At 39.6% G+C, this 14114-nt stretch overlaps 1 protein-coding gene across 2 annotated transcripts in view; it reads left to right on the top strand.

Annotated features, from left to right (window-relative positions):
• The first annotated feature begins 868 nt into the window (after positions 1–868).
• The window catches only part of PRKD1 (protein kinase D1), a 299064-nt gene continuing 285818 nt past the window's right edge, over positions 869–14114 (top strand). For both annotated transcript variants that reach the window (XM_033109340.1, XM_033109339.1), the window contains exon 1: positions 869–1401. In XM_033109340.1, the coding sequence (XP_032965231.1) occupies positions 1138–1401 (264 nt within the window). In that variant the 5' untranslated portion in view covers positions 869–1137. The remainder of the gene's footprint in view (positions 1402–14114) is intronic.

Raw genomic sequence — 14114 nt, 5'->3', positions numbered from 1 at the left:
GACAGGAAGAGGAAAGGAAACAGTTTCTGAGGCTCCAGAACTAGAAGCTCCAGGCACAGAGGATAAGGTAAAGGGAAAGAGGCCGCATCAGAGTTTCCTCCTGCCTTTATGTAGACAATGTCTTTCTTTCAAAAAAGCCTTTTCCTGAATCCCAGCCAGTTGTGTCTGTCTGGTGCCTTGGGAGCTGCGGTGGAGTAGGTGGGGTTGGGTATCAGGCTGTGTCAGAGAGACAAAAAAAAAAAAAAAAAAAGTAGAGACAAGTTTAAATACATTTCCTCCGTGGACTGGTTTCCTACTCTTTGGCAACAAACCCCAGGGCTCCTAAAAGGAGCCGGGATGTAAATGGGCTTCCTAAGACCCTCTATTTTCATCCTCCCTTGACACTCCCAAGGCAAGACCCTAGGCGAACATCAGGGCTCCGCATTCTTGCGTCCATCACAGATCACCTCACAGGGAAGTGCATAGTCCTCGGGCATTTGGAAGAGGTGGAGGGGACTGTGGGGACCGGGAAGCTCGTGGCCCTGGGCAGAGGGTCGGAGGAGATGCGCCCCGTCCCCTCCACCCGCAGTCGGGTAGCCCTGCCAGCGGAGACTGGAGTCCCCACGAGGAGAGGCGGACCTTGCCCGTGGAGGCGGCCCCGAGCCCCGCTGCTGGGTCCGGCCTCGACCAGGGGAGGCTCAGGCCCGGGGAACCACGGGTGGCGACCCGGCAACCTGTGGCCACTGCGGCCGCGCGGCCGCGGCTCCTGCGGCTCCCGCGCCTGCCGGGTGGTGGCTGCGCAGCGCCCGCCCCCAGCTCCCCTTCCCCGCCCCTCACGCCCCCTGCCCCGCCCCCTCCCGGCGCCCGGGCCGCGCTGACCCGCCGCCCTGTCCCTCCGAGCGCGCCGCGGCGGTTGCTCCTCGGCGGCAGCGGCGCCTCCCTCGCGCGGTGCCCGCGCTCCCGGCGGCGCAATCGTCCCGCCTCGGCCATTTTCCCTCCTCCCTGTTCCCTCCCGAACCTCAGCCCCTCGCCCTCCCCCGCGCGGGGACTTTTCCGGAAAGTTTTTATTTTCCGCCTCCGCTCCTGGAGAAAGAAGCTCCGGCTCCGCCACAGCAAAACTTTTCGGCTGCCGCGGCCCTTGGCGCGCCCCGCCGAGCGATGAGCGCCCCTCCGGTCCTGCGGCCGCCCAGCCCGCTGCTGCCCGTGGCCGCGGCGGCGGCAGCAGCGGCCGCCGCGCTGGTCCCGGGGTCGGGGTCGGGGCCCGCGCCCTTCCTGGCTCCCATCGCTGTGCCGGCCGGGGGCATCTCGTTCCATCTGCAGATCGGCCTGAGCCGCGAGCCGGTGCTGCTGCTGCAGGACTCGTCCGGGGACTACAGCCTGGCGCACGTCCGCGAGATGGCTTGTTCCATCGTCGACCAGAAGGTAAGGCGCCGCGCAGCCCCGAGCACGGCCCCTTCCCGCCGGGCAGGGGGCGCTGCCCGTCCGCCCGCCCCTCGCCTCCCCGACTTTCCGGGTCCGAGGGCTTGGCCGGGAGTCAGCCTTGCCAGCGCTCTTGGAAGGGTCTGGCACCCGCCTAGGTTGGACGGCCTTATCCGAGGCACTGCACTCTGTAGTCCAGTTCTCCCCTTGCCTCATCTTACCTACATTCGCGATTTCTCTCCTATCTGCATCCTCTTCACCCATTTACATCCTTCTCAGGACATTTCCAGGTATCTTGCCCTCTTCTCGTCGCACCTCTCCCTACCCCCAAGACTTCCAGGCTCTCACGTCTCTTCCCTTTGGACCCTGGACCAGCACATTCCTGGCGCCGGCATCCTCCTTCCTGCACCAAGTTCCCCCCCTGGGACACGCTCAGCACGATTTCAGCACCACTCCCTTCCCCTTCAGGCCCCTCTCCTAGCTCTGATTGATGCTGAGGAGTTCCTGGAATAGTCTGGAGATGAGGAATTTCTCACCTGTCAAATAAGCTCTTAAGAGAGGATGATTGACTCGGCCAGCTGTGAAAACAGCTGACCAGACCACAACTACCCACCTCTGTGTGAACATGAGAGCAGATTTTTCAACTATACAATCTGAAAGTTTCAGCCTTCTTGTTTTTCATCCCTGGGGCACCAATAGTGGGGCATTGAAGTGGGGGCACAGGGATTTAAAAGGTGTGTGTACTGCCCAGGAGGACTCCAAGGCTGGCTATGCCCTTGTGTTTGAGGTGTGGGACTTTGGACAGCGGCCGCCAAAGGCAGGTTGGAAAACGGGCCGTTTTCCTGGGCCAGGCCACCAGGCCTGCAGCCCACTCACAACTGTTAATAGTGTAATTCTGAATTTCAGGTTGTTTCTGTAGCCATTCAGAGGGATGTTGCATGGAAGGGGGTGATAAGAATGTAAAGGGGAGGGGACCCTGGCGCCAGCCGTCTTAGTGTAAACAGCCAAGGTTTAGGGGGTGGAGACAGAGGTCTCTAAAAGGTGCTGAATTTCAACCCTGGAGAAGTGGCTAGTACTTGCCTTATTAAAAAAAAAAAAAAAATCACTTGAATAATCATGAATGCTTTCTTTAAACTATTTGGAACAGAGTTTGCTAAGCCTGAGCATTGTGAATTGTGACTCTGACCACAGGAATATTAGGAAAAGCCCCAGGGAAAAACCACCAATCTAGGAAGATGTAAAAGTTCTGGACGCCAGACTAACAATGAGAGCTAGAGATTTTTATTTATTGAATGGAATGACATTTTTATATTACACATCATTCAGTTTTTTCCAACTTCCAGGTAAATGACATATTTTGTCTAATTCTGGTACAAGTCACATCAGGTGCCTCCTCATCATCAAAGATGGAATGTCTGTTGTTGGCAAACAGGAGTACTCCCCTAAGCGCTGAAAGGCTTCTCCTAATAGAAGTTGTAGTCTACAACAATCTCTACTAGGGTGCAAACCAGTTAATTAATGAATATTAGATAAGCATATAAACAATGTGTAATAAAATATCCATCACAGGATAGCAGGGAACTCTGTGCTTTGTGACAGTAGAAATGGCAAAGATGGTCAGTGTGGAGGTAAGGAAGAGGGGGAGATCCTTTGTCCCTACTTCAAGTACTCTTGAAGTATTTTCTGAAGGTTGTAGCAATGTGAGGAAAGATGACAGGAGAGAGAGAAGGGGATGAATGTTTTAGGAGACAGCTGAGAGTTTGAAGTCATTCACAATTTACCATGTAGACAGACTGGAGTCATGTTGATCTTATAGCAGAAGGTTCTTCCTGTTTTGAGTCCTTCACTTTCATTGTTTTCTAATGTGTTAAGAGGGTTTTCATATGATTTCTTTGAGAGTTCCTTAAATACTAACAGATCAGACTAGCTTAAATCTTTGAAGGTATTACCTGGCATTTCAGTTTATTTCAGCAACATTCATGGGACAGTGTTCAAATTGGGTCAAATTAATATGGAATGGCTGGTTTTGATCAGCTTCAACCCTCTTCCCTCCCCCCCACCCCAAATACCCCTTTATGGAGTTTGGAATGGAGAGAAACAAATATTCTTCAAGAGGTTTGGAATTGGAATTTTGAATAGAGAGTGAATTCCAGTTATCTCAGTAGTTAACAAGAGGGATGTTATATAGAAGGAGTTATATGAGTGCAAAGGGTGAAAGGCTGTAGGCACCTGTGGAGTACAGCAGGCCTGAGGATGAGTGACTAGTGTATTTAGAGAGAGTTCAGTTATGAAAAGGCCTTGAAATTAACATGAACTCAAATTACCAGAAGCCTCAGTAATATTTTACATAGAGATATCAAAGCGAGGACAGCTGAAAGATGGATTTGCTTTGTGGAGGATGTTTTAGAATGCCAAAAATGTTATGGCAGAAAGAAGAGTTCAATCATGAGCTAATTGAGATCTGAGCCAAAGCTCTGGGGGAAAGACCTGGAGAAACACCGGAAATGGAAAATTATCAGCCCTGGTGACTGATTTAAAAGGGGCACCCGTTCATTTTATACTTTGCTCTAGTAGTTCTTCTGTCTCTAAAAGAAGTTTGAAAAGTTTGACTGCTTGGGATAGCTCAGGTGAGATCTCACATGCACTTTTTAATTTTTTTTTTAAAGGTTGTGGTAAATGGAGAGAAAGATTAGAGATGTGGATTTGAAAGTTATTTATCTGTAAGATACTGTAAGTAAATATTTACTGGATGGTGGGTTTAAACAGGAAAATTTTCATTTATCTATCTTTTATCATCTTTCTTGAGATACATTATCACCCAGGCAGAAACGAGATAGTAGGCTGAATATCCGTCGCAGGATAGCAGGGAACTGTGCTTTGTGACAGTGGAAATGGCAGAGTTGGTCAGTGTGGAGGTAAGGAAGGGGGGGAGGTCCTTTGTCCTTTGCTTCAAGTTCTCTTGAAGTACTTTCTGAAGGTAGCAATGTGAGGAAGGATGACAGGAGAGAGAGAAGGGGATGAATGTTTTAGGAGACAGCTGAGAGTTTGAAGTCATTCACAATTTACCATGTAGACAGACTGGAGTCATGTTGATCTTATAGCAGAAGGTTCTCCTGACTTTTGAGTCCTTCACTTTCATTGTTTTCTAATGTGTTAAGAGGGTTTTCATATGATTTCTTTGAGAGTTCCTTAAATACTAACAGATCAGACTAGCTTAAATCTTTGAAAGTATTACCTGACAGTTCAGTTTATTTCAGCAATATTTTTTGTGGAATTAGCAACTGAGGTGTACAGGGCTGAATAAGAAAGATCCTTATTAAAGATATGTCCCTGAGAAACATATCTTTATGTTATTATTGTTATTATTTAGAATTTAGAGTATAGTTTTTCTTTAATTATGTGGATTTAGGAAGTGGCGGACAAATAATTGTACTTGAAAAAATTTGGTGATAATTCAACAAAAATATTCTTACTTTAAGATAAATGTACACTAAGTATGTACTGAATTATATAACTAATAATTATTTCTTTTATCTTGAAGTTTAGATGAAAAATCTAGTTTTGCTTTTTTGTATGTAACAATGTATGAATGTATAAGATGTAATTAATTCTTTCTTTTTTGGAAGTATTAGCCCAAGGCTATATTTATATTATGCTTATTTCTTTACTTTGCAAGAATGTAACCTTGAAGGCTGGTTGTATATAAAGACATGTATTCTGTTACTTAGTGTGCATGATTATTGTTATTAAAAAAATAACAGTAATTGACCTCACTTTGAAACATTGTTAACTTTCTATTATCAAAGGAACCTTGAGTATATAGACTAAAAAGGAATTGTTTTGAAGCAAGAAACAGTATTCCAAAGGAAGAATTATTTTAGTTTCATTGTATTCTCTCTCTCTCTCTCTCTCTCTCTCTCTCTCTCTCTGTCTTTCTCTCTTTCTCTGTTTCTCTAACACACACACCCTACACACTTTTTTTTTTAAATAAGCAGTATTAATTTAGGAATATAGTATGCAATTAATATGACTATCCATTCATTTTGGCTATCTTATTAGTAATACAAATTATATTTCTTTCTGAATTTACTTGAATGGAGTAATAACATCTGTAAGACTCCTGGCATGTAGGTTGGACAGTCATATATCTGACCACAGAAACTAAAGAGTGAGATTTTATACAAGGTAGCTCAGTAAAGGTATAACAAAAGTTAGTGCTTTGGTTTGAGAGCAGCTTTGCTCTGCTTGTAGTTGTTTCACATTCTTAATTATAAATTATTTTCTTAACAGTTGTGGTGTCATTTTTTTCTTTATTGTTAACTTTAGCTATTCTACTTCTACACATATTGAGAAAGTTGGAAGATTAACTGCTTGACTAACCCAGCACACATGGGACAAGAAAGACCTTTTAAATTAATGATGGTGCTTGGGTCTTTGGTACATATTTTTAATTCAAATTTTATATTTGTCATTGTGTATCTATTGATTTCTAATTTAATGATGAAGTATAGAATTTGTCATTTCATTAAGTGATATAACTTTAATACCGTATATTTAAAATTATTTCTTTTCAAGTTTAGTAGTATAATAAGATTATATTTTGGTATACATATAATGCCTATTTTGTGTGTGCGTGTGTGTGTGTGAGTGACATACAGAGGGTCCCCAAAAAATATATACACATTTTAAGAAAGGAAAACTGTATTAAAATTGTGATACTCAATATATACCGATAACAAAAGATGAATACAAGTCATGTTTGACTTCTGCATTTACAAGAAGTGCTCAAAGTGGTTACCATCAGCGTCCAGACACTGCTGATTACGGCGAACTACTGCTTGATGCGTACATAGGAATGGGGGTAAGAGTGAGGCGTAGGGCTGGAAATTATTAATAAAATTTGAAAACTTGTTCCATACTTGATGACTGTGTTGCTCAGTATCAACCAGTCACCTATCATAACTATTAAGGGAGATTTGAAACTTTATTTTGCCAATTATTCTTACTTTATTTTTGGTGAGATGTTTGTATATTGCATGCACCAATTTATGCATGAATAACTTTTAATGACCTTACTAGACAATACAAATTTGTAAGCCCGTGGTTGTGATTTATCTAAGATTATTGTGAAGATACAGGATAATCAGTATAAAGAATTAAATATACTGCTCAGTAAATAGGTTCATAATAAATAGTATTATTGATATTCTAAAGCTTTACAGACTAGCATAGTGTCTTTTTAACAAAAGAAATGTGTACTTGATTATCTTATTCTTATCTCAATATTTAATGAAAATTATCGTATTAAAAAGCAACAAGGCCCAGGTGACGTTATTTTTTTCTGCCCTCATGAGGGCAAATTTTAGGAGTAGCTGCATTTTGAAACTGGCTCTCAAATCTCAACCTCTCAGACTTTCTTAAGAAGTAATATTTTATCATTGCTAAATGAAAAGAACACATGCTGATAAGTATGCATACCTCCGTCACGTTTCATTATTTTTGACAAGAACATAATTCCTTTTTGATTGCAAGTAATTCAAATGATATGTCAATTTATAAAAAAGTGAAATAAAATAGGTAATGATGCAACATTTGGAAACATAATGATTCTCAAATCTGGTCCTCAAGACTGAAATAAAAAGTTTCTTTGCAAATAAGCCCTTGATATGAGGAGGAAGGCACTTGGAAATGACTTATGGAGATCTCGTTTTGCTGTCATGATACCAGCTAGGAGATTGTTTGCTAAATCGTTACATCTAATGAAAAGCTAAGATAACATGGTTGTGCATATACAGAAGTGTTATGTCAGGATGGGATGCAATTTTACTGGAGAACAACTGGCTTACATTTTGACTAAGCCAATCACAAGTCTTTTCTAGATCTTTTCGCTAACTACTACTTATCTTTCATGGAAGTCTATGCCCCAGTTATCAAACCTTTAGACAACCACTATTAGTAATTATTTATCCATCTTTTAAACAAGAGTGGAATAGACAATTACATGAAATGTGTGTTGTGTGTGTGTGTGTGTGTGTGTGTGTGTGAGTGTGAGAGAGAGAGAGCGAGACTATAATCATTGAACACGGTCTCAAGCTATACCAAGAAACTAGTCTAAAAATCAAGTCAGCAGGGTTGGGACTCACATTGGATTACGAGTAGGTAAAATGCAGTTCCATAGGAGTTGATCATAACCTGAGAGTTCTTTGTTTTATTTTTATATTTGTTTGCTGTTTGCTTTGTTTCTGTATGTTGGGGATAACTAATCTTTTGGACCTCTGACCTCTGACTTTGGTTCATCTGGAAGATCTAGGCCCAAATATGAAAATAGAGGTAATATACGGTGTTTTTAAACATAGTGCTCACCTTTTAATTTTCCCAGCATTATGCTATAGAAGTTTTGAAAATGAGGGTTCAGTTTCTTAAATCTTTTTTTTTTTTAAATCTTTTCTTAATATTGCAATATGGTAGAACAACACAAAAACAGGAAAAAAAAATGCGTCGTTTTATTTTTCTATTGATATACTTTAGATACAGAGAAAAATGGTTATTTTTGCTCACATGTATTCAGAATTCTTTTCCTTCTACAAGAACATGTGAAATTTTCCTCAGGAATTCCTCTGGTACTGTCAACCAAATATTTTTGTACCATTGAAAACCAATAATGACAGCATTACTTGAAGTTACTTGGCAGTAGAGAAACCCACATTATGCTGTTTCTTACTGTGTCTTTCTGGTCTTACACAGAAAGCAGATAATCAAAACAAACAAAAACAAAGCTTTAATTACATGGCCACTGTGGCCATTTTGGAATATCGTATAATTTAGATAGCTATAAAGTCAAGAATTGGTGTAAAAACAGCACATATTGAGACACAGTTATGCCTGTCCACATGTACAGCTTCCTGTGTCGAAGTTTCTTCCAAAGTTGCAAAAAGGTTTTATTTGGCTAAAGCTAGACAGTTGATATAGCAGCTTAGCAATGTTGGCAAATACAGAAATTAGATTTTTAAATATGCAATCATGCAGGAATTTTGTCCAACGGATTTTGGTGAAAAGGAAAAATAATATGTATACCCTTCATTAGTTCATTGGCTTCTATTCTGACTCAACCACTGATTGATGAAGACTTTGTTGAATTTACTGCTTGTAGTTAGGCACAATTTCAAGAATTTTTGAATGTTTCTCTCCCTAATTGTCAGCAGCCGCTTTTTCTTCACTTACATATCATAAAATGAATGAAAAGTATGAATATGATGAAAATATGAGCAAAAGGTATGAATGTACATAATAATCGGTATTCTTGATAATCTAAGGCTCTATAGACTGTAGTACAATGTGCGTTGTCTTGTTAATAAAAGAAACATACTTTTTATTAGCAAGAAATTTGTCTATTTTGATAAAAAAGAAAAAACTTCATATGTATCTTTTATTGGTTCAGGTTGTTGGAGGAACTGGCATACATATGAAATGTTCTACCTTAAGACATTTGAAGCTTACGTTAATGGATAGTTGGCCCTTGAACAATGCAGGGACACCAACTTCACGGGTGCAAAGGAGGTCGAAAATCCATGTATAACTTTGACGCCCCCAAAACTTAACTACTAATAGCCTACCGTTGACTGAAGCCATACTGATAACATAAATATTCATTTAACACCTGTTGTATGTTATATGACGTGTATACTGCATTCTTACAATAAAGTAAGCTAGAGAAAAGATAATGGTATTAATAAAATCAGAAGAAAGAAAATATATTTACAGTATTTATTTTTTAAAAATCTGTGTATGAGTCAGCTTGCACAGTTCAAACCTGTGTTGTTCAAGGGTCAACCGTACTGTTTGTCAGAGAAATAATAGACAGTTAAGATTCATTTAAAAGAGTATTATTATTTTTTTTTGAGGAAACTCCATACTGTTTTCTGTAGTGGTTGTACCATTTTAACATTCCCACCAACAGTGTATGAGGGTTCCTATTTTAATTTTTTCATTATCTGTTGGCCATTTGTATGTCTTCTTGGGAGAAGTGTCTGTTCGGGCCCTCTGCCCATTTTTTAATTGGATTGTGTGTTTTATTTGTTGTTGAGTTGTACAAGTTCTTTATATATTCTGGATATTAGCCCCTTATTGGAGGTGTTGTTTGCAAATATCATCTTCTCCCACTCGGCTGGTTGCCTCTTTGTTTTGTTAATGGTTTCTTTTGCTGAAGTTTTTTAGTTTTACCAATCAGTGTCACCCAATAAATTTAATAAAAAAGACTTATTAAACATGTGAAATAACAATCTGAGTTTGTTTTCTTTTTCATAAACAATGGGATAAAAAGAATCTGTGTAAAATTAAAGGCTGATTTGGTAAGATATGTCACAGAAAAAACATATTTGCACATCAAATAAAACAGCATTTCATTAAAATATGAAATCCATATACCATTAAATCAGTTTGCTTTTTATGTATTTTTTGTAAATGGTTTAAGTTGACTTTAAAGGAAAATTTATTTTCTTGAAAATTTGTTCAACTAGATTTATATAGATGTAAGTTTTAGATTTTCTTAATATTTTCCATTAATCATTAATAAAGATTAAACCATTAGGTCAAAGTGTTAAGAAAGATTTTTAAACTGTCAGTGTTAGACATACCAAAAAATTAAAATCTTTTCCTGGGTTGTCTGAATCAGTCATACTAATGGTATAATAACTAGCTGGATGATTATGGAATTATCACTTTGTTTTGAATGGATAACTATAGCCAGAGAGAGACCAGGGATTCAGTTCTAGTTCAGGTACTTGAATTAAGTTCCAGGTGACTTAATTGACTGAACTAGGCCATCTATTACTGGCCGAATATTTGTTCATGACACTGTATCTCAATCTTTTAATCAAGTAAACAGGAACATTCTTTTTTTCTCTCTTAACTCCTCAGATTATGAGAAATGGTGGTAATCTGGTGTTCCAATAGGGCCTCTTGGGTGGGATCAGGAGTTCTTATAATACCTGAAAGTGGATACATCCTTCTCTGAGTGCTGGGAGATTATGGCCAGATTTCAGGGAGGGACATACATAAGGTTTCCGGGGCATCTGGCATAGGGAATAAGAGGAGTTAGGAGACATCTAAGGGTGATTTCTTTGCCAAAGAAAACAGGTACTACGGTGGGATAGGAGAATATTCCTCAGTTTACAGAGAGGTGAGGTTTGCTGTCCCTTCTGAACCATCCCTAGAGTCTTTACACTTGCTCAGCATCTTTGAAAGATTGGGTCTGTATCCTTGATTTGGAAAGCTGCATCTAAGAACATGTGTGCCTCACAGTTGTAATTATTTAGCAATTGGTTAGTCCAGTTAACCCCTCAGAACAGTAACACTAGAGGTCGATGCCACGTTACCCCAAGCAATGGTCTGGGGCAAACAGCTGTAGCTTTTACTATTGTCAAAAGCAGGAAAGAGTGGGGGAAATGGCGCAGGCAGGAAAGGTGGCAGTTAAGCTTTGGTGATGGCTTCGAATCGATGGTGGTCAATAGATCTGAGCAAGCTACAGTAGGCAAGACCTGTGGGACTGTGAGACGAGTGGCACCTGAGGGCAGAAAAAGACAGTGATAGTGAAGCTCTAACCTCCTGTAGTCTAGGATAGCAGGAAAGGCTGTATTAGATAACTCATAAAGAGCAGTGGGGAGAGGTCTAAGAGATGGCTTTTTCAAAACAGAGTAGTCCTCTGGAAATTTTCGGAATGTCACTGATCTCGAGAGGTTCAAAGAGCAGCTCCGCCATGGCTTGACTGGGAGAGGTTTAGGAAGAGCTTGTCCCAGGAGCGTTGGGTTATGATCCACAAGGTTCCAGGACCTCCTGGTAATAATGGCCTGCAGAAGGGAGCCTCCAGGAACAAAACCTTCCTGGCATTTATACTGTATGCCTGTCTGTATCTCAGCTTCTTTCCATTTGTCATCTCTGATTTTCACAGCCCTTTTGGATATTCACTTTCTGTCCATTTTAAGGATGAGGAAACTGAGGGTCAGAGAGGTTAGCCCAGACATGTAGCTCCTAAATAAAAAGTGAAACCTCCCAATAATTTATTCACTTCACTATAGCTAATTGTAAGAACAGGGAGGACTGGAATGGCCATAGAGCTGTACAGGGAGTTAGGAATCATCGTATTGTGGGGTAGGGGGAATGACAGATATTCTATTACGTTGGCTGGAACTTACTTAAGAACACTTCAGCTTTGACTGTGTGATATTATTTGTATGTTAGTTTAAATTATTTCTAAGTTTGGAAGGCTTACCTCATCTGGAATTCTGTGCCAGTTAGTGGTCAGCTAGAATTCTAGTCACTTTGGAGTCCACTACGACAAGGCTTCTCTTAACTGGTGGCAAGATACCCACCCCAGATATCGGTAATTCACATAAAGAATGTTAGAAATGGACTCTCATAGGGGATATTAGTGCCATTAGATATGTGATTGCTTAAAGTATTTTACAGACATACCTCACTTCATATGACTCCTCCTTGAGGAACTGTAATGTGTCTACTTGGTAATATGATTTTTTTTTTTTTTAATCTGTTTGTGTATCAGAATTTGGTTTGAAATTTGCTTTCATTGTACTCTGGTAAGAAGATGTGGTAATAGCCAATAGTTACCCATCTTTAAATTGCCGTACACAACTGTTACTTATCCAAAAAAGTTAAGTACCTTGTGTGATTAAATTGGACTAGGTTGGTTCACACCACTTAATTCAGTGAGATGTGGACATGGGTATTTTGGAAGAAGTGATAATGGTAAGACCATGTGTTGATCACTGTGGCTCAAGACTAGGGATGTAAGGAATCTTAGCTCTCAGTGTAAATCAATGAATCATTTCTTCTTGAGTAATACATTGATTCTGAGAGAATAACTAAGGTACCTTAAGATAAGTGCCTTTCAGTGGTTTTTCATTTGAGAAGTATTCAGATTGCCCCTATGCTAAGAATCATGCTTTGCAAATGTTTTCTCTTTTTATGAAATTTATGTATTTGTTGTTTGCTTATTTTTGGTCAATTAGGGATGAATCCACCCTGAGGTAACTTACTCCCACTTGTGCATGATTAATCACATGATCAACCACCTGGAAGTTTCCTTCCCACTTTAGTAGTGCTAGCCGATCCAAATTCTGAGTTACCTTGTGTTCCTTTGCAGTGACAGTCTGTGGGCAAAAGCCAACACATCCATTGCAGACTTGTACTATCTTCAGGCTTTACAAAAATGTATTTGAATTTATGGTAGACATGATTTAATCTAAAGTATATTCATAATTCAATTCAGTTCTAAGTGTTCCTGCCCTGAATGACTATTGGGAAGGATATAGTAGTTGTTTATTCCTAGTAGACTAGAGGGGTACCTGAAATATTGCCTCTCTTTGATTTATTTGGAACTTTTGCAGCTTTAACACAATGGACAAGTTACATAGTGAATTCTCTTTTGACATGACTCACTGGTAATCACTCTCTTGGCTAACCAAAAGACAGCATACCTATCCAGCTGCACTACGTAGAAGTCTGAATTTACTAGATGTCTACTAATCAGGTACTGTGCCCTCTAAGCTTTATCTTGAGAGAACCCATCTTTAACTTGGTGGACACGAGGCATCACTTGTTCTTTGATAAGTGGTAAGATGGATAACTCATACTGAGCTCGTGCTGAGAAGTGATTCATTAGCTTCTGAGTAGCTCCTAGAGAGGAAGGCTCTATGCCCTTCCCTGCGACAGGTGGTTAATTTCATCTACTAATGTGGAATGAGCTATTGTTACCTGGGATGTAGACCTTTAGAGTATTTAAATAAATCCAGTAGTTTGAATGGATTTTTCAAAGAATAAAAGACATGATTGTGTATGAAATTTGCTTTTATTCAATTCTTTGGGAAGAAAGGGGAGCAAAAGTAAACATAGGGTAAGGATAGATTAATAGAGTGGAGTTGGGCTAATAATGCACTAAATAGAGTGATCATATACCCAGTTGTCCATGAGGATCCTGGTTTAATGCCTGTTGTCCTGGAATTCTTTTAATTTTATGTTCAATTGTATATTCAGTTGTATGTTCAATAAAAATTATGGAGTTTTAAGTTTAAAAACAAAAAGAGAAAGAAAAATCTTATTCAGGACATACATTTTATTACTTTTTGGCAAAAATCATTGTACATTTAAAGATAAAAGCAAAACTTACATTTAGAATTTATTTCATTGAAAGCCATATATATATATATATATATATATATATATATATATATATATATATGCCATGTCACTTTGAATACCTTTTCTAAATGGAGTCGTAAGCTAAAAACAAAACAAAACAAAAGATAAAAACCTCACTTTGGTTAGAATGTTATCGTCTTTGACCAAAAGTTTCTGTGTAACTTAAAGATAAAAAGACAACCAACCACACCCTTTCTTCAGAGGTTTGAATCTCTACTTTGTGGTTGAAAAAGTAAATTTTTAAGTTATTTTCTTGTTAAGCTTCTTCAATTCTAGTAGTACTAGCTGCGTTTTGTGGTTGCTACTTCTATATAACTTCTGTAGGACTTAGAGTCCTCTTTTACCCCTTTCAGTAATTGATTTTTTACTAGAACACAATTCTTTATGTAAAATTTTTCCTTAAAATCACTGGTGTAGTATCTATTTTCTGATTGGGTTCTGACTGATACAGGATGCATCACTTTTCTCTTTGTCCTATCAAAAAATGCATACCTATATATACA

Source organism: Rhinolophus ferrumequinum, chromosome 6 (assembly GCF_004115265.2).
Source record: "Rhinolophus ferrumequinum isolate MPI-CBG mRhiFer1 chromosome 6, mRhiFer1_v1.p, whole genome shotgun sequence".
Taxonomy (NCBI): domain Eukaryota; kingdom Metazoa; phylum Chordata; class Mammalia; order Chiroptera; family Rhinolophidae; genus Rhinolophus; species Rhinolophus ferrumequinum.
The sequence above is the reverse complement of the archived record's forward strand: the minus strand, read 5'-3'. Positions and strand labels throughout refer to the sequence as shown.